Raw genomic sequence first — 19,160 nt, 5'->3', positions numbered from 1 at the left:
TTGGCAAGTACTATAGCAATCAGAATGAGAAAATATGTTTCAAGTGATTTGTGGTGATTTCTTTCCTGAAACAATTCCATGGTAATGTTTATGCCACCAGTCTGTGGGGTGTACGTTGATTTAAGAGCTTTTCTCGCACAGATATCGATAGGAGCAACATGTCACTGATTTTTGTTGATACGGTGTCCTATGCTGTCCTCAACAAACTACAGCCGTAATGAATTGCAATTGGGTTGATTAAGCTGATTGCGGGGTAAATGAAAACCGAATATCCAGCGAATATCGAACCTGCGGCTGACTTTTACCCGCTGGAACAGCGAACCGTCGGCATAGTGGCATGTCGATCTAATGGGAAATATTTCGGACCATTGAGACGTCGGAACAATGAGGCGTCGGAATTACAGGCAGGCCCCTGCCCTGACAGGGGACGTGAGTAAAGAGGAGGCGCCGCATCGCCAGAAACATCGTGGTATGTAAGCACCCCCCCCCCCCCATAGATACACCCCGCCAGACAGAAAGAAAAAAGTTTTCACTTCGCGTCGTCAGGAGTTTTCATCAATCGGCCTGCGTTCTGAAACTGGTCAGTTTAACTATTCGTTTCTCGAAAATGCGAAATGATGTGATAACATATATTTTTGTTCATACCAAACACTGGAAATGCAGCGTGCTTTACAGTTTCTTTGCATTTTCTCAATCTTTCTTCGTCTGTTCTCTTGGAAATGAATGCAACGCATTTAAAATCTCTTTCTTGAGTAAAGTCAAGTAGGCGCTGTCATGCGTGTTGCATCTGCAGTAGGTGTTTAACCCGGTGGATGCTCTCCGTCTCCGGTTAGGTTTCAACAGCCGAGGAGTCTATATGGGTTAGTCAATGCTGTGAAAAAACGATTATAAACGGGCGATGGTTACGGTTAAAGTATCTAGTCAGATTAGTCTATGTCCAGAAAAAACAAGGCTCGTGAAAACCAAATTACCTGGATTACTGTGGAATCTTGTTTTGCAGATTTTCTTTATTATTATTGTTTTAGCATCAAAGCGAATCCAATGGGGTAACAAAACGATCACCGTCTATCCTATAGTCCATATTTTTCTTTTCTTTTCCGTCTATACCTCAAACACGCACAGAGACGCAGGACTCATGGAGGAGAAAAAGAGCGAAGAACGCGATGGGGATTGTGTTCCCACGGGGGAGAGCCCTGAAAACGGCGTTGAGTCGAGGGACAAGTGGGCCAACAAGAGGGAGTTCCTCCTCTCCATGGCCGGCGAGATCATCGGGCTGGGGAATGTGTGGCGCTTCCCTTATCTGTGCTACAAGAACGGAGGAGGTGAGATACTGTGGCCGTTATGGATGGAGCTATGATTCGCGTGTGTGTAACCACCAGACACCTTGACAAGCACTGCAACCACAAAAGCAAAAAATAAGCATGGAAGAGGAAGCCCAGGAATGTTATACACTTCAAAGTTTTGGTGGCAATTTCCATTTGTGTTAAATATATAGATTTTTTTTTTTATTGACATTAGCAAAGTCTTTCAAAGTAGGCTAGCTCAATCCTTGATTCTATACAATAAAACTAAATTAATTAAGAACCTGAATACAGCTTATAGGCCTTAATGAAATAGAATGAATAAATAATAAGACATGTATTTTTTCATTGAGTATTAATATTTTATTGCTTTAATTGACTTTAACAACCACAATTGGTTGTTTTTATTAATATCATATCATCTCTTTGCTTTCTTGTTGTGTCTTCGGGGGCAGGTGTGTTCTTCATCCCCTACTTCGTATTCCTCTTCTTCTGTGGTATCCCCTTGTTCTTCCTGGAGACCGCCATGGGCCAGTACACCAGCGAGGGCGGTGTGACGGCCTGGAGGAAGATGTGCCCCATGTTTCAGGGTAAGACCTCCACCCAAACAGGCCATGGTCAACAACAGCAAGCAACAATCAACAGCTTAGCTTCAATCGATGACAAGTAAAAAAAACAAGATAAAAGTGAGAAAGAAATATGAATCCGTACAGGACAAGTACAAATAAGATAGCACTAAGGGTAATACAAATGATAATAATATTAAATACAATTTCTATTATAATCATTTATTGAATCCCTGGCCCTTTTCAAGGCACTTTAAGAGCTCTACGTTAATTTGTGTGAGTGTGTGTGTGTGTGCTTGTTCCCACAAGTGTGTTTGTGTGTGTGCTTGTGGGAGGATGACGTCACACAGCATCCAGTACCTCTTCCTCTCCTTGTGAATGCCCCCCCGCCCTGGGTGATGAACGGCAGCACCACCGAATGCGAAAGGTGCAGCAGCACACAGGTCCTGAGGCCAATTTCCTCCAGAACCGGCACGGAAGCGCCACGGCAGTTAAACGGTCGCCAAAAATAATGGATACTAGATAGGCCTACGGTCGTGGCACGGGACGGAACCGTCCCCAAACCGGCACTTCGTTTACGATTCGTGCCTCTTCTATAATATTCATGAGCTTAAATCGACCCCTATGCAATTCACAGGGTATTGTAATATTATACAGTCTATCTATGGTATCAATAGCTAATCTGCAGCAAAGAAGAAATGAAAGTCTGCGTCAATGCCCCGTCTATTCTCTAACGCAAGTCCAGTGTTGCCATGACATCCAGAAAACCATACCGTATTTAATGGGTTATAATATTGATGTGTAGGGGTTGATTATAACTCGTGAATAATATTGTATGAATCATTCTAATCATAATCATTTTTACAATTATATAGGCCTGATTATAATTATGCACGTGTTGAGCCATCAGTCGCAGCGTGTCCAGTGGGGACTGGCCTTCACCCTGAGAGGGGAGAGCATACGGGAACAAATCGGGAGAGAGAGAGACGAAGGCACATGACAACAGAGCAGGGTCCCGTGGTCGCTAGGCTATGGAATGGGGTTTGTTTTGGACATGGATGCTTGGAATAACCAGCCGTCGTCCGCATGGTCATGCTGCAGTCCATATCGCCCCGATCAACGGCGGATTTACAACGACAGCTGGGCTAAGGGTCACACAACGTCTCTTTGTTCCTCTGTTCCGTGGTTGAGTTAAGTGAGCAGCCTATATCTGGGATTAGATTGGGAGTGTTGACGCCCCGGGCCGGAGGACCCCCTGTCTATGTGGGGGTGCAGTGCAGCTGAGGCAGACTAAGGCCCCGTCCACACGAAGCCGATTTCATGGCGAAACCGCAAAGGTCCTGTCTGAGTGAAAGCCTTGGGGGTTCTGTGCAGGGATTGGCTACGCCTCCCAGGTGATCGTGCTGTACCTGAACGTCTACTACATCGTGGTGCTGGCCTGGGCCATCTTCTACCTGTTCAACTCCTTCTGGCCCACGCTGCCGTGGTCCACCTGTGAAAACGCTTGGAACACAGGTAACACACACCGACACCGACACACACACACACACACACACACACACACACACACACACACACACACACACACACACACACACACACACACACACACACACACACACACGCGCACACCGTAGCCACACACACACACCGTAGCCACACACACACACCGTAGCCACGCACGCACACCGTAGCCACACACAGAAGCACACACACACACACACAGAAGCATACACACACACCGTAGACAAACGCACACAAGGACGCACACACACACACACAAACACACACACACACACACCGTAGCCACACACAGAAGCACACACACACAGAAGCATACACACACACCGTAGACAAACACACACACACCGTAGACAAATACACACACACACCGTAGACAAACGCACACATAAGGACGCACACACACACACACAAACACACACACACACACACACCGTAGCCACACACAGAAGCACACACACACACACACACCGTAGACAAACACACACACACACACACACACACACACACACAAAGAAGCACACACACACACTGTGGGTGACTACACACTGCTGTCTGTCTCCCTATCTCCCAGTGGACATGGTGTGTGGACTCCGTAGCCGCACCATGCTGTGTGTTTGTGTTATGTTGTGCGCTAGGGTCCAGGCCCGTGGAGCGTGATGTGTTAGCCTCAGTGAGGTTGTGTGATTGTGTGCATTAGGGGCCAGCCCTGTTTCTCCCTTGGGGGATCAACGCAGTGCAACGTGTTGGATCATGTCTGCACGCATGCACGCACCTGTGTTTGACTCCCGGTCCCCTTCTCCGCCTCGTCTTTCTGTCTTTCTGTCTTCCTGTCTTCTTCTCTCTCTCTGCGTACTTCCCTTTCAGATGTCTGCTACGACCACCGGAGCGATGAGAACCCCCGGAGCGATGAGGACCCCAGTTGGGGGTGGCCCAACGGCTCAGTTCAAGACTACTTTGAGGACTCCACGAGGTTTATGTGAGTCCCACACACACAGCCCATAATGCCACCATTCTGTCAGGGAGAAATCAATGGGATGGTGGGAACACCTTCTTAATGCAGCCTCTACAATACAGTCATGAAATAACAGTGTGAGGTCAAGTCACTCTCACACTGGATTTATTGCTGGAAGCAATTTGTTTACCGCTATTGAAAATGTCTGTCAACTTTTATCAGGATGTAATACATTTCAGGAGCTTACCGTGGCCGCGTGCGTGATACAAAGTGCATAATGTACCCAAGTTATGCGTTTTAAATGATTTTGTTTTGTTTATTGAACGCATTTCATGAAACAAGCTAACGATCCAGAAACAGAGTAATAAGAAAACGTATTACTCTCACTATCGAGTCCTGTGGTTTTCATCAAACTGAGCATGAGCAAACTAAGCTAAACAAAACAACATCACTGGGTTTTATTGAGCCTGCCCTGAAATCACGGATGTGGCCGCAGAGAGCAGAAGTCTTTGTTCACCAGCTACCCCGCTGCAGTCTACTGAGGAATGCTTTTAGTTCCTTTAGGCATGTTTTAAACAGGCTCATCAGTTTCTGTTATATAAAGGAAAACGGTCATGCCTTGTACTTGTGCCTGAGCTGCCCGAATAGAAAACAAATATGATTAAAGTCCATAAAGGCCCACTGATTTGTCGTTTGAGATGTGGCTCCAGCTGATTGTTGTCAAAGCGGGCAGGACTACCAAGCTCCAAAAGAAAGACAGCTTGTGGAGAAATTATGACCTGCAACATCACCTCCGTTTTAAGTTACTTTTCCTAATCGGACCAATGGAGTAGGCAAATTGCAGACCGAATACATTAACGGTACTAATGGTAATCTGTAACTCTCTCTCTTTTTTGAGGAAATGTTGATGAGGCAGGCCACAATGTCTTCACAGAGAAGACTCTTATGTAGGAAACAGCCGAGCCCAATGATTCGCCTTTAAGGGAAACTGATTTAAATAGTAAAGATGTGTTTTGACGGTTTGACCTCAGATTTGACTTTGCTCTTCTTCGTCTTTTTTTAACGGCCTCCACCCTTTTTCTCTTCTTCTATCTCCTCTCCAGCAATGCCACAGTTTCATTTCCACTGAAAAGGACTCCTGAGGAGGAGTTTTGGATGTAAGACGCACACGCGCAGGCACAGGCACACACGCGCACACACACATATTGTATTACTATTATCCAACAGTCATTCAATAAAGCCATTCATCTCAAAGCAGACTTATATACACCAATACACTAAATGATCCATTTCTATACAACAATCAACAACTGCGGCATTAAGGCCAAAGGACAAACACAAAGGCAGAACCCAACCCATCTGTCTGGAGTGCCGGTCTCGACTTGTCCAGTTGGATCCAATGATTTCTTTATCCACTGATCCTACTCATGCGTCACAGATGTCGTCCCTCAGTCTGAGTCTTCACATGAAAATGTGTACAAACGTGTTTATATGTGAGCTGCTTCAGTGTCCCTCATGCGGCATATACTGTAACTGCTATCTGAACAACATATGGTTCCCACAGGGTTTTTAAGTTATGCAACCGTTTAAATGGTTTAATTGTGCGATTATTGAAGGCTTAGTAAACCCCTGTTTTAGCTGGGGAAATTCTACCTATGTGTTACAGTTTTCAGCATCTAAGCAAGTGTGAGGATCAGGTCCCATTCACTGGAGCTCTTGGAAGACTCTTTAACCTGAAGCCTTCTCGTGCTTTGCAGAGGATTTCTCCAGTTTTACAACTTGTCATAAATAACAGACATGTTCCCCAACACTTTGTGAGACTCAAACAGTATTTTGGTTTATATTAACTCTTTAAGCCTTTCCCATGAGGGTTGGACTGCAGAACATCTTATCAGTAGCTGTCGGATGTGGTTTGTCATAAATAATAATAATAATTTCATAACAATTACAGCTACATCTGTGTATCCCTGTATAAGCTTGTGCCGATGTGTCCTTACCCTAACCTGTGTTACTGGGTGCCGGCAGGTTCCGTGTGAGTGGGGCCGCGGGGTGGTCCGGACTCCACTGGGAGATGGTGGGGTGTCTCCTGCTGGCCTGGGTGCTCTGCTACCTGTGTGTCTTCAAGGGGATACGATCCACCGGGAAGGTGGGGGCACCGTCGTACCTTTAGGCCACCGAGTCCTCCAGAGTATTGAATCAGCCACACCGTCATACCTTTAGCCCACTGAGTCCTCCAGAGTATTGAATCAGCCACACCGTCATACCTTTAGCCCACTGAGTCCTCCAGAGTATTGAATCAGCCACACCGTCATACCTTTAGCCCACTGAGTCCTCCAGAGTATTGAATCAGCCACACCGTCATACCTTTAGCCCACTGAGTCCTCCAGAGTATTGAATCAGCCCCACCGTCATACCTTTAGCCCGCTGAGTCCTCCAGAGTATTTAATCAGCCACACCGTCATACCTTTAGCCCGCTGAGTCCTCCAGAGTATTGAATCAGCCACACCGTCATACCTTTAGCCCACTGAGTCCTCCAGAGTATTGAATCAGCCACACCGTCATACCTTTAGCCCACTGAGTCCTCCAGAGTATTGAATCAGCCACACCGTCATACCTTTAGCCCACTGAGTCCTCCAGAGTATTGAATCAGCCACACCGCCATACCTTTAGCCCACTGAGTCCTCCAGAGTATTGAATCAGCCACACTGGGGGCAGATTCAATCCCTTAAAGGGGAAGGCGACATGCTGCTGTGTTCTAATATCGTTGGCCTCAGAACATGGTTGCCGTCATATTTTGGCCAAATTGTGAAATCTAACCTAACGCTACTCTCCTGGCCCTGCTGATTCACGGTGACTGATTGGCTATATCCTGAGCCAATCAGAGTGCTTTTGGATTCAATATCACTATCTGCCAAGCTCATCTATTTGATTTAGGCATTTTTTAAGCTAAATACAAGATGAGCCTTGAAATATGTCTGAGGGAATACTTTGCCTCCATGGTCTGATAGACAATAGTTTGCCTAGATAATCATTAGCTTGAAATGTGAAAAGTTTAAACCCCTTAAGGATAAGTGGTTTAGCTAGATCTATATACGGTTGATGACAGGAAATTGAACCGAGAATCTTATGGTTGAGCTTGGGGCGAGGTTCTCGCTACTTTCCCAGATTCCGTCCTTCCTGCCAATCACAATGACATTTAACTGTGTGTGTGGAAGTGAGTTTAGTCTATGCACGCTAGTTGAGCAGGTATTCTTGCTTTCTTGTCCAACGTAGTTGTGCAACGACAGTAAACTATAACGGAAATTGTGTGCAAAGCAAACATGTCGAAACATGTAATCGTTTTATTTTTTACATTCATCATCAACGTTTTGAATTGATCAAGACATTTTTCGGACTTTCATATGTTTATCTGTGTGTGTGTGTGTGTGTGTGTGTGTGTGTGTGTGTTTGTTTGTGTATTTGTATATGTTTGTTTGTATATGTGTGTGTTTTTGTGTGTTTGTGTGGGTGGGTGTTTTTGTTTGTGGGTGTTTTTGTGAGAATGTGTGTATGTGCGTGCTTTTGTGTATGTGTGTGCGTGCATGTGTGTGTGTGCTTCTGTGAGTGTGTGTACTATATGTATTCATATGTGTACTTATATGTGTGTGTGCGCTTGTGTGTGTGTGCTTCTGTGTGTGTGTGCTTCTGTGTGTGTGTGCTTCTGTGTGTGTGTGTGTGCTTCTGTGTGTGTGTGTGCTTCTGTGTGTGTGTGTGCTTCTGTGTGTGTGTGTGTGTGTGTGTGTGCGTGTGCGTGTGTGCCCCAACGCGGTGCTCCAAGGTGGTCTACTTCACCGCCACCTTCCCCTACCTGATGCTGATCCTCCTCTTCCTCCGCGGGATCACTCTCCCGGGCGCCATGACGGGCATCACGTACTACCTGTATCCAGACCTTTCCAAGATCACCGACCCCACGGTACGACCGCTCCGCCCAACGCCATGGGTCGACACGCCGGCATCATGTGACACTTACAGACGCACACGCACGCACGCACGCACACACACCCGTGGGCTTCCTCTGGGTGCTGATCTCATCCTCCCTGGTAACCAATGGTTACCGGGCGCCACTCCTTGTGAGGCAGGCAGCACACCGGTCCAGGCTCAGAGCTTAGGATGGGTTCAGTGCAGAGGATGGAGTCCCCATGACGATTGATCCCTGTCTCTCATGTCTGCCCTTAAACATCCGTTACCATTGTCCTTCTTCAGATCACTTCTTTGTAGTGGTTCTGTCTGAGATGAATTAGGACTGTCGCACCTGCCATGAATGTCGACAGAAGCAGTACAGCACCTTGGTCTCTGATTCTCTGGGTCGAGGGAGTTATGGATGGGTTGCTGTTATTCTGAACACTTTTTGTTCACTAGCTGCTGCTGATTGCTTTCTGCCGCTGTCCCCTTATTGTGACATTGACAGTATCCTAAAAGGCTCTTGGACATCACAAAAGATGAAACACAGCGTTGGGGCCCGAAAAAAAACTTGTATTTAACCCCTGTTTTCACTCTTTGCATTCTTATTTTAGTAACAGTGCCAAAATGGCATAGATAAATATGTTGAGAATCCAATAAGACGTATAACTATACATAAACAAATTATGTATGTGGTCATCCTCATTTCAGTGAGATTTGATCTTCTGTTCTAGTAATTTGATCATCCTGCTTTCTATATCTGGGGAGAAGGGAAATGTACTGTGTGGCTCTGAGTCGAACGGCTGGAATATGGCCTCGAGTTACGTAAGTGTGTTATTACAAAGAGATAAGCTCATCTTCAATATCCCTTTCCTCCAGAAAGTGAGGTTCTAGCAATGAAAACCGACTGCCCAACCGTATCAGAGGAACTAGAAAAACACTGCAACAGCATGTGATAGTCAACTAGTTTTACAAAAATGGGACATTGACACTAAAATATGTTTATAGGTTGTGTATACTGGTATTAGCGGGTTCAATGCCACAGCTTAATCATATGTGTTCAATGTGAAAGGATACTTAGAAGGCATTATACTGTCTACTGTCACAAACAGAAGAGCTGTCTCACTGCTGTGATACCAGATGCGTTACCAGGATGTATCTACAGGCATTTTGGGAGAAGAAGAGCCATTTAAGTCATACAACATGTGCACAACAGAGAGGACATTCTCCCCTCCCCCGCTCCTCTCTCTTCATACGGTTCTCAGTTCACAGCTTCAGTAGAGAGAGGGGGGGGGGGGGGGCTGGGGGCTGTAGAGAGAGGGGGGGGGGGGGCTGGGGCTGTACAGAGAGGGGGGGGGGGGGGGGGGCTGGGGCTGTAGAGAGAGGGGGGGGGGGGGGGGGGCTGGGGCTGTACAGAGAGGGTGGGGGGGGGGGGGGGCTGGGGCTGTACAGAGAGAGGGGGGGGGGGGGGGGCTGGGGCTGTAGAGAGAGGGGGGGGGGGGAGGGGCTGGGGCTGTACAGAGAGCAGAGGGGCCCCAGCGCTCGTCCGGTGCACGGTGGGGTGTTGTGCACAAAGCAGCGCCGTCTCTAATGACAGCCAGATGTGGAGACACAGGGCAAGCAGACTGAAACACTGCAGCTGTAAACTTCAACATCACACTCACACACACAGTCCCGGTCTCCCAGTAAACATCCTCTCTGTGGTTCACACGCACATGCACATGGATGAACACACACATGCATTTGAAACCAAACAGACTTATCCAAATGAATACATGCATATGAACTCAAAAGCACATACACACATACACATGAACACACAGTCAAACACAAACACACAACCACAAACTTACGAGCACATGAAGAGCAGCAGCTCTACTCCGACGATGTAGTTATTAATGTACGCGTTACAAACATATTTTAACGGCTTTACAACCGACCTGGTGTTTGGATTCCAGCTGTTTGAGATTGTTTCAAGTGCTCAGTTTCTGAACGTATCAAAGGCGCCCCCTCCTCTCTGTGAGAGCTCTCTGTGTCTGATGTTGGGGTTTCATTCATGATTTCATTTTTTTTCATTTCATTGATTCATTTTTTTCACTTTTTTTTAATTTCCTTTTCTTTCTTAATTTCTTTCTTCCTTCCCGCCCTCTCTCTCCCGACCTCTTTTTCGCCCTCTCTCTCTCTCTCTCTCTCTCTCTCTCTCTCTCTCTCTCTCTCTCTCCTCTCTCTCTCTCCTCTCTCTCTCTCTCTCTCTCTCTCTCTCCTCTCTCTCTCTCTCTCTCTCTCTCTCTCTCTCTCTCTCTCTCTCGCCTCTCTCGTCTCTCTCGTCTCTCTCGTCTCTCCTCCCCCCCCCCCTCTCCTCTCTCTCTCTCGCCCCCCCCCTCTCTCTCTCCTCTCTCTCGCCCCCCCTCCATCTCTCTCTCTCTCGCCCCCCCTCTCTCTCTCTCTCTCGCCCCACCCCTCTCTCTCTCTCTCTCTCCCCCCCCCCCTCTCTCTCTCTCTCTCTCTGCCCCCCCCCCTCTCTCTCTCCTCTCTCGCCCCCCCCCTCTCTCTCGCCCCCTCTCTCCTCGCCCCACTCTCTCTCTCGCCCCCTCTTCTCTCTCTCGCCCCCCCTCTCTTCTCTCGCCCCCTCTCCTCTCGCCCCCTCTCTCTCGCCCCCCCTCCTCTCGCCCTCCCCCTTCTCTCCTGTCTCGCCCCCCCCTCTCTCTCTGTCTCGCCCCCCCCCTCTCTCTCTCTCTCGCCCCCCCCCTCTCTCTCTCTCGCCCCCCCCCCCCCCCCACCTCTCTCTCTCTGCCCCCCCCCCCACCCTCTCTCTCTCCTCTCGCCCCCCCCCCCCTCTCTCTCTCTCGCCCCCCCTCTCTCTCTCTCTCGCCACCCCCCCCTCTCTCTCTCTCTCGCCCCCCCCCCCCCCCCCCCTCTCTCTCTCTCTCGCCCCCCCCCCTCTCACTCTCTCTCGCCCCCCCCTCTCTCTCTCTCCAGGTGTGGCGTGATGCAGGGACCCAGGTGTTCTTCTCCTACGCTGTCTGTCAGGGCGTCCTCACTGCGCTGGGCAGCTACAACAAGTACAACAACGACTGCTACCGGTCAGTGGACACACACGGGCACGAACGCACACGCACACAGACACACACACGCGCATGAACGCACTTCTGTTATCAAACACGTGAAAGCTCACGCACGCACATGCACACACATACGCACACACTGAACCTTGGTTTGACCCGCTGCCTCTTCGCAGGGACACCTACGCCCTCTGCTGTCTGAACAGCGCCACCAGCATCTTCGCGGGCTTCGCGGTGTTCTCCATCATGGGCTTCATGGCCCAGTCGCTAGGGGTGGACATGGCCGACATCATGTCCGGCGGTGAGATGGTCACTGCTCTGTTCTCTGTTCACAGGACGCTTCAAGCCCTCTCATCTCCTAAAGGGGACACATATATAGGTGGACACGCCCACTTGTGATGTCAGACGAGGCACATTTTCAAAACGGCTTGTAACGGCTAATCACACCTACACCTGGTGGTATAATATGTCCCTTTTAACACCTCCATGGTGTCGGCGCCTGCAGAAGGACTTAATCCTGATAAAAATAATATCCACCCCTCTGTTCAGCAATTCATACGTTAGGTATGATACATACCTAACATTTAATCGCCCCAAAGCCCGGCAATGTGCTATGGTGTCCACCAGATGGCGTATCGTGCTAAGACATGTGCCGTTTTCCAATATCCATACTATCCGTACTTACTAGTCTAGTACGTAGGGCGTTCAGATTCAGATCGGCTGAAAATAAGTGTACTGAAAGGACCCGGTTGTGTGGCGATGTACACTTTTAGTACTCAACGGCCTTACGTAGCGGAAAAGCGATGAGCCAGGCTGAGGCAAAGTCGGCGCATTTTCCAGATAGCCTGCATTAATAGTCATTTTGTATTTATTATAGTTTTCATAGCTTTTTATAGCTGCTAGGCGTAAAGAGTTCACCGTTCAAAGCGGGATGTTTATTGCGGGGGAGGAGCCGCGGCGGGAGTCGTGATCGTAATGTCCGGTTAGTGCACCACGGAGTATTCGATTTGGAATAACACTGACATCTGAAAATTAGCGCACTTAGTGAGTGCGGATAGTGTACTTCGTTTAAGTGTACTCATGGAAGTATGGATATCGGATGAAACGTTTACGCCTCGTGCCCACTGCACCGTCAGTCAACGGACGTGGGAAGGCGTGGCTGACGGATGGGGGAGTAGTCTTTGCAGAGGCAACCGTCAGCCAATCAAATCGCTTCGCCGGGTTCTTCCCGCTTCTTCCTGCTTGTTGCGAGGCAAGAAGACCCGCTTTCCCCCTTTCCAGTATCGTCAGAGCCCGAGTCGCGTCACAGTGCTTAAATTTGCATACGCGATCTGATTGGATGACGGAACCGTCGCTGCCGAAAAAGTTGAACATTTTTCAACTTTCTGACGGTGGCGAACGCTCCAAGTCAACGGACGGATCCACAATGCATTGCGCGACCGTCCCCATTCAAAGTCAATGGGCAACGGACAACTGACGGAGGTAGTGGGCACGGGGCGTTAGTTTCGGTCACTTGGGAAGCAGTTTGTTCCTATTTTTGACGGTTTGACGTCATGAGTGACCGGAGGAGCTATGAGCTCATGTGACCTCTCCAACCCCAGGGCCCGGCCTGGTCTTCATCGCCTACCCCAAGGCCCTGTCCATGCTGCCCTGGTCCAACCTCTGGGCGGTGCTCTTCTTCCTCATGATCCTCTTCCTCGGCCTTGACAGTCAGGTAATTATGATGATGAAGATGGTGATGAGGATGATATTAATAGAAATGGTGATATGAATATGAATATGTATCAGAATATTCAGATTACTATGAATATTAATGAGCTAATGATAAGAAAACCTGGTTGGCTTATATTATTAACGTATGTTTGTGAGCCTCTTCATCTTCAGCCACGCCCCCCTGTCTAACATAACCACTGCTAGCTCAACAAAACACAATTCCAATCCCCGAAAAAAGAATAAGCAAGTTATGCATTTCGTAACTGAAAATGCCAATGCACAGCAATAGCAATACATGAGTCTACACGAGCTATGTATCAATTAAAAGCTGAGAACAAACTGATTCCAGCATTCTAAAAACATTGCTGTTCATCAAACTTGAATTTGATCGCTTAAAACCTCTTTAGACGGCCCATTTTGAAACCACACACGCAGTGTTTACGCTCAATCACTTCTTCGCCATCTGGTATTTGCGATATGGTACGTGAGTAGATGTTTCTAAATGGTTTGTGGGTGTGCAAATGTATTTGAAAGAAAGCTGAAACCATTCATATTCTTCGCTTTCATCCATGCTTTGCAGCCATTACATGTGCGTGTGTGTGTGTGTGTGTGTGTGTGTGTGTGTGTGTGTGTGTGTGTGTGTGTGTGTGTGTGTGTGTGTGTGTGTGTGTGTGTGTGTGTGTGTGTGTGTGTGTGTGTGTGTGTGTGTGTGTGTGTGTGTGTGTGTGTGTGGTTCTCTCCCCGGCCTCCAGTTTGTGTGTGTTGAGAGCCTGGCCACGGCCATCACGGACCTGTTCCCGGGGCAGCTGAGGAGGAAGGGCCGGCGGGAGCTTCTGGTCCTGGGCATCGCCGTGGTCTGCTTCCTCCTGGGCCTCCCGTTCCTCACAGAGGTGGGCCTCCACCCGCCTCACACACACACGCTTCCTCCTGGGCGGTCATCAGAGCTGCACTGCGGACCTCTCCCCGTTAGCAGCTCTGGGAGGCTTGAGTCGTAGCAACAGTGATAGAAATATCATATTCAGACGACGGTTAGTCGTCTAAGTACCTCCCTGAATGGATTGACTCGTGTTTGAGCATGTTTTGTTCTTAAGAAACGCTGTAGTTCCAGGAAAATACTACAGGTTTCTGCAGACGCTTTAATACAAAGCCACTTGCAGTGAACTCAATTCATGTCATTAAGGAGCAAGGCAGGGTTTAGAAACATCTGTCACATACATACATGCTGGTCGTGGAGCCACTCCCCCTCGGCTGGCAGTCAAACACCCCGAGACACAGGACGCCTGCCTGGGTCCACCACCAGAGGGCAGTGTAACGATAGGAACCACAACACACAAAGATATAGTGGATCGTTGTTTGTTGTTTGATAAAACATATTTCCCTAGGAAATACAGACGTGAGTGTGAGCAAAGAACACCAATCAATAGTCAGGAGACGACCACACGCGGTTCGTACCTTATTTTTCTACCCATTTCTTAACGTTGTGTTTGTGTCTCCAGGGGGGGTTGCTCCTGTTTCAGATCGTGGACACGTACGGCCCCAGCGGAGTCAGCCTGCTCTTCATCGCCTCCTTCCAGTGCGCGGTCATCGGCTGGGTCTACGGTGGGCGGTCACACGTTCAGACACCCGTACACTGGGCCCGCGGCGTACGTAGGCGTAGCGTGTTAAAGGTGCTGGATGTACGATTAAAGAGCTATGATCTGAGTTTAACTGGTTGAAAAAACGGCGCAGCAATCCGTCTATTAGTGAGTGAAGTGCCCTGTGAGGTTATCAGTTCTACAGTGCCTACCTCGGTGTGGGACGGAGAAACGATGAGAGAAGCTGGGCGGAAGTGGAGGAGGGGGTGTTCCTTGATAAAAGGGGACATGTTATACCACCAGGTGTGAGTGGTTAGCCGGTACAAGCCGTTTTGAAAATCTGTGGGTGTGTCCACCTAGATGTATGCTGGATAGATGAGCAACGTTTGCTTCAGGCCACTGGGTCGGCTGGTAGACTGATCTGTCCAAAACACATCTAGGTGGACACGCCCCTTAGTGATGTCAGATTTTCAAAATGGCTTATAAGGGCCAATCACACTCACACCTGGTGGTATAATATGTCACCTTTAAAAAATGGGCGCTTTCCTAAATCCAAATTCATTGACATGCAGCAACTATTTTCTCTTTACAGTAACTTTTTTTAGTTACTTTCCTTGGTAACTAGTTACTTTTATTATAGTTGAGTATTTCAGTTACTAACTCAGTTACTTTTCGGAACAAGTAGTGAGTAACTATAATTAATTACTTTTTTAAAGTAACGTTCCCAACAGTCAGTGAGATGAGGATCCTTTCAGAGGAGGCTGGATGTCCCTCTATTAAACATTGAAATGCTTCTTCTTGGCAAAGCCAGGGCTATCTTCATTTCCTTGTCATGCCTACCCCTCGTCATGGCTTGGACCCCCCCCCCCCTCTCCTTCACCCCCCCGCCAAGCGCAGCTCTTTAGAATGCTAATAACTTACCCCCACCGTCTCCAAAAAGGAGATATTGGGGCATTTGTTCTGCCTCTCTGCCTCAGCAGGATAATCCTGGGAGGACTTTGTGCTGCTGTATGCAAATATGCTTTGCTTAGGTCTCCACATTTTGGAGAAATTGGGACAGTGCGGCAGCGTACTTTTATACGGAAGATCAAAACAAAGTTTAATTTGTGACTCGGGAGCTTTCTGGGAACAAACCAGGTTCTGTACTTTGTTAAGTCGACGTGTGGACGTTCAACAAGTCGTAGTCCTACATTGACTTTCTTTTGCGTCACATTTTTCGTCTCTCATTATAACTTTTAGTGTCAGTTTGACTTTTGGCCGTGCCCACTAATAGGTTTTAATCCTAAAGTTTCACCCTTTGTGTTGTCCTCATTTCCTCATTCCTCTCCCTCTATCATTATCTCTCTCTCTCTCTCTTGCTCTCTCTCATTCTCTCGTTCTCTCGTTCTCTCGTTCTCTCTCTATCACCATCCTTCTCCCTCGTTCTTTCTCTATGTCATTATATTTCTCTTGTTCTCTCTCTCTCTCCCACAACTCATTACTCAGATTCTCTTCGCCCATTTGTAACATTCAATGTAACCTAAATTGACTTATAAAACTATTTGGGTTGTAAATATTTGGTTTGTGCTTGTTGATTAATAGCACACACTCTCAATCACTCACAACTGATTTATGTGGTTCATTTCAAAACACAACAGTCCAGATCGTTCTGAAAGGAAGCAATGTTGATGAACCGCTTTGCCCAGCATGTAACAGATGTTTGCAGCTGTCGAAATCCATGTTGGATATCAATAGCTGCAGGTGTGTGAGGAACCCACTAAGCAAAGAGTGCAGTCAGTTGTACACACTTGTGCAACACTTAATTAAACATTTCAAAAGCTTTAAATTTAAGGTTAATTATGGCAATAAAATACAACGATTAATTGATTCAAAGTGCAATCTTATTTATATGGATCTAAATTATAATAATATCCCTTATAATCATGATGATGATATTGAATATAATAATTATTAATTGACAGGCCAAACTTGAGACCATTAGCTGTAGTAGACCAGGAGCCATGCTAGCCCCTGCTAGCCCCGACGTTATAAAAGGCATTTCAACTCAACCTTCAAGTCCCCAATGGCCTGTACTTCACTTCACAGTAGCGGAGACAACAATTCATCATCACAACCTCTCTCACACATAAGGCTGTTCCTCCTCCTCCCTCCTCCACCACTATCGATCTCTCGTTCCACCCTGACTTCTCCATTACAGCTTTGATTCACCCCACTACTTTGATATTTTTCCCGCTGAATTCCCAGGTGCGGACCGTTTCATGGACAACATCGAGGATATGATTGGCTACCGGCCGTTCCCCGTGCTCAAGTACTGCTGGATGTTTGTCACACCCCTCATCTGCATGGTGAGGGTCACCGGGACCAAAGTCTTCCTCGTTTCTGCTCTCCTTCTCCTCCTGCCTCTCCTTCTTTCTGTCGTACCTGTCCTCCTTGTGGGGCTGATCCATGACTGGCCGTGGAGAGTGTGTTGACCACAGCAGGTTGGGGTCAATTTGCCAAGTAATTATAAGCATGAGGCAACACATGCTGCATTTAAGAAAGAGTCATCAAAGTGTACACTCACACGCTCACACACATGCGCCCGCACGCACGCATGCACACACGGACACACACACACACACACACACACACACACACACACACACACACACACACACACACACACACACACACACACACACACACACACACACACACACACACACACACACACACACACACACACACACACACACACACACACACACACACACACACACACACACACAGAGTAGCCCAGGTCAGTTTAACACTGAATTGGCGTTGATGCATGAAATCAGCCTTCCTGTATTGATGGCGCCCTCGCTGTGGTTTCTGCTGAATGCTTGTCTTTTTGAACAGGCATCACCTTCCACCACGGTGCCTGAATATTGACTCCTAATTATGGGAGTACTTGACTCTATGTAGCAGCCCAGGGCTGTCCTATTGCCAAGCGGTACTTTTATGAAGTTTGCTTGCTCTTGTACACTTCTTGTTGCTTTCTAGACGGACAGTAGGGACCGTACATCTCTCTTTGGTCTGGTGTTGAGTATAATAAAGTGTAGTATAATAAAGTGGGACAGTACATCTCTCATTGGTCTGGTGTTGAGTATAATAAAGTGTAGTATAATAAAGTGGGACAGTACATCTCTCATTGGTCTGGTGTTGAGTATAATAAAGTGGGACAGTACATCTCTCATTGGTCTGGTGTTGAGTATAATAAAGTGGGACAGTACATCTCACATTGGTCTGGTGTTGAGTATAATAAAGTGGGACAGTACATCTCTCATTGGTCTGGTGTTGAGTATAATAAAGTGGGACAGTACATCTCTCATTGGTCTGGTGTTGAGTATAATAAAGTGGGACAGTACATCTCACATTGGTCTGGTGTTGAGTATAATAAAGTGGGACAGTACATCTCACATTGGTCTGGTGTTGAGTATAATAAAGTGGGACAGTACATCTCACTTTGGTCTGGTGTTGAGTACAAACCTCTCCTTCACTGTAAGGACCACATGGCGGCGCCGGGGTCTGACCACTCTGCTGCCCCCTGCAGGTCACCATGGTGTTCGAGCTGGAGAGCGGGGCCTTCACGGTAGACCCTCAGTACACGATGGGCGCCGCCATGTCGTTCATCGGCTCGCTGCTGGTCGCTCTCCCCCTCCTGTGCGTGGCCGTGTTCGTGGCCGTGGCCGCCGTGAAGGTGAGTCAGTGCCCGTCCCCCCCTCCCCCTGCTGAATGGGAGGGATAATGACAGAACGCACGTGTGCGATCTGATTGGACGTTGATAATGAAGTGGATGATGATGATTATTATTATGATTTGTGCTCGGCTGACATTATAGTGTGTTTGTGTCTTCGAGTGTGTTTGTTTTTGTGCGTGTGCGTGTGTGTGTGTGTGTGTGTGTGTGTGTGTATGTGTATGTATGTGCGTGTGTGTGCGTGTGCATCATGTGCGTTATGCGCTCCCTCCCATTCCCTCCTTGGTCCCGCCCCTCAGGACCCTGATAGGCTGACCACGCCCTGCAGCTCTCTGCGGCAGGTCCGCCCCCAGAGGCCGCTGCTCTCTCTGTGTAAACGGGTCATCTTCAGGGCCCAGGCCGCGCCCCCCGCCGCCGCCGAGGACAAGATGGCGATGGACGGCGTCAGCGGAGTGTAGCTGGAGAATAATGAAGGCTTGTACGACGCTGTTCTGCGTGTTCTTGAATGCAGTGTTCTTCATGTTTACATCGTTTGTATCAAGTGTCTTTTCCCTTTTCCCCTTTGGCTTTGTAAGAGCCTTTTACTATTATAGATATGATACATTATATACTACATGTTATATTATAATTTTTGTAAAAACGAAACCAAAAAAATGTATAAACAGTATGTATGCAGTATGTTGTATATAAACTGAATATTAACAACATAACAAACCGTTTCTTTACGAGTAGTGAATATGTAGTGCAATTCTATTTCAGCGGGACAATATGTACCACATTCAACGTTTAAACGTCCCCGACTTCTCGATGA

At 47.7% G+C, this 19,160-nt stretch overlaps 1 protein-coding gene across 1 annotated transcript; it reads left to right on the top strand.

Moving 5' to 3' along the window:
• Nucleotides 1-135: 135 nt before the first annotated feature.
• Nucleotides 136-19,126, top strand: LOC130372276 (sodium- and chloride-dependent betaine transporter-like). Its single transcript, XM_056578215.1, has 16 exons — nucleotides 136-580; nucleotides 1,123-1,322; nucleotides 1,757-1,891; nucleotides 3,242-3,382; nucleotides 4,256-4,367; nucleotides 5,447-5,500; nucleotides 6,369-6,489; nucleotides 8,161-8,295; nucleotides 11,262-11,365; nucleotides 11,521-11,645; nucleotides 12,946-13,058; nucleotides 13,810-13,947; nucleotides 14,554-14,656; nucleotides 16,876-16,976; nucleotides 18,206-18,352; nucleotides 18,649-19,126. Exons 2-16 carry the CDS (start codon nucleotides 1,136-1,138, stop codon nucleotides 18,805-18,807), a joined length of 1,875 nt encoding a protein of 624 aa, XP_056434190.1. The 5' UTR covers nucleotides 136-580; nucleotides 1,123-1,135; the 3' UTR covers nucleotides 18,808-19,126.
• The last annotated feature ends 34 nt before the right edge of the window (nucleotides 19,127-19,160 follow it).

This window comes from Gadus chalcogrammus, chromosome 19 (assembly GCF_026213295.1).
Source record: "Gadus chalcogrammus isolate NIFS_2021 chromosome 19, NIFS_Gcha_1.0, whole genome shotgun sequence".
Taxonomy (NCBI): domain Eukaryota; kingdom Metazoa; phylum Chordata; class Actinopteri; order Gadiformes; family Gadidae; genus Gadus; species Gadus chalcogrammus.
This window is presented reverse-complemented; position numbering and strand designations above follow the sequence as displayed.

Coding starts and splice junctions, on each gene's coding strand:
- LOC130372276 (XM_056578215.1), top strand. CDS start 1,136: ATGGAGGAGAAAAAGAGCGAAGAACGCGATGGGGATTGTGTTCCCACG. Junction 11,646..12,945: donor GGCCGACATCATGTCCGGCG/GTGAGATGGTCA, acceptor CTCCAACCCCAG/GGCCCGGCCTGGTCTTCATC. Junction 13,948..14,553: donor GCCTCCCGTTCCTCACAGAG/GTGGGCCTCCAC, acceptor TTGTGTCTCCAG/GGGGGGTTGCTCCTGTTTCA.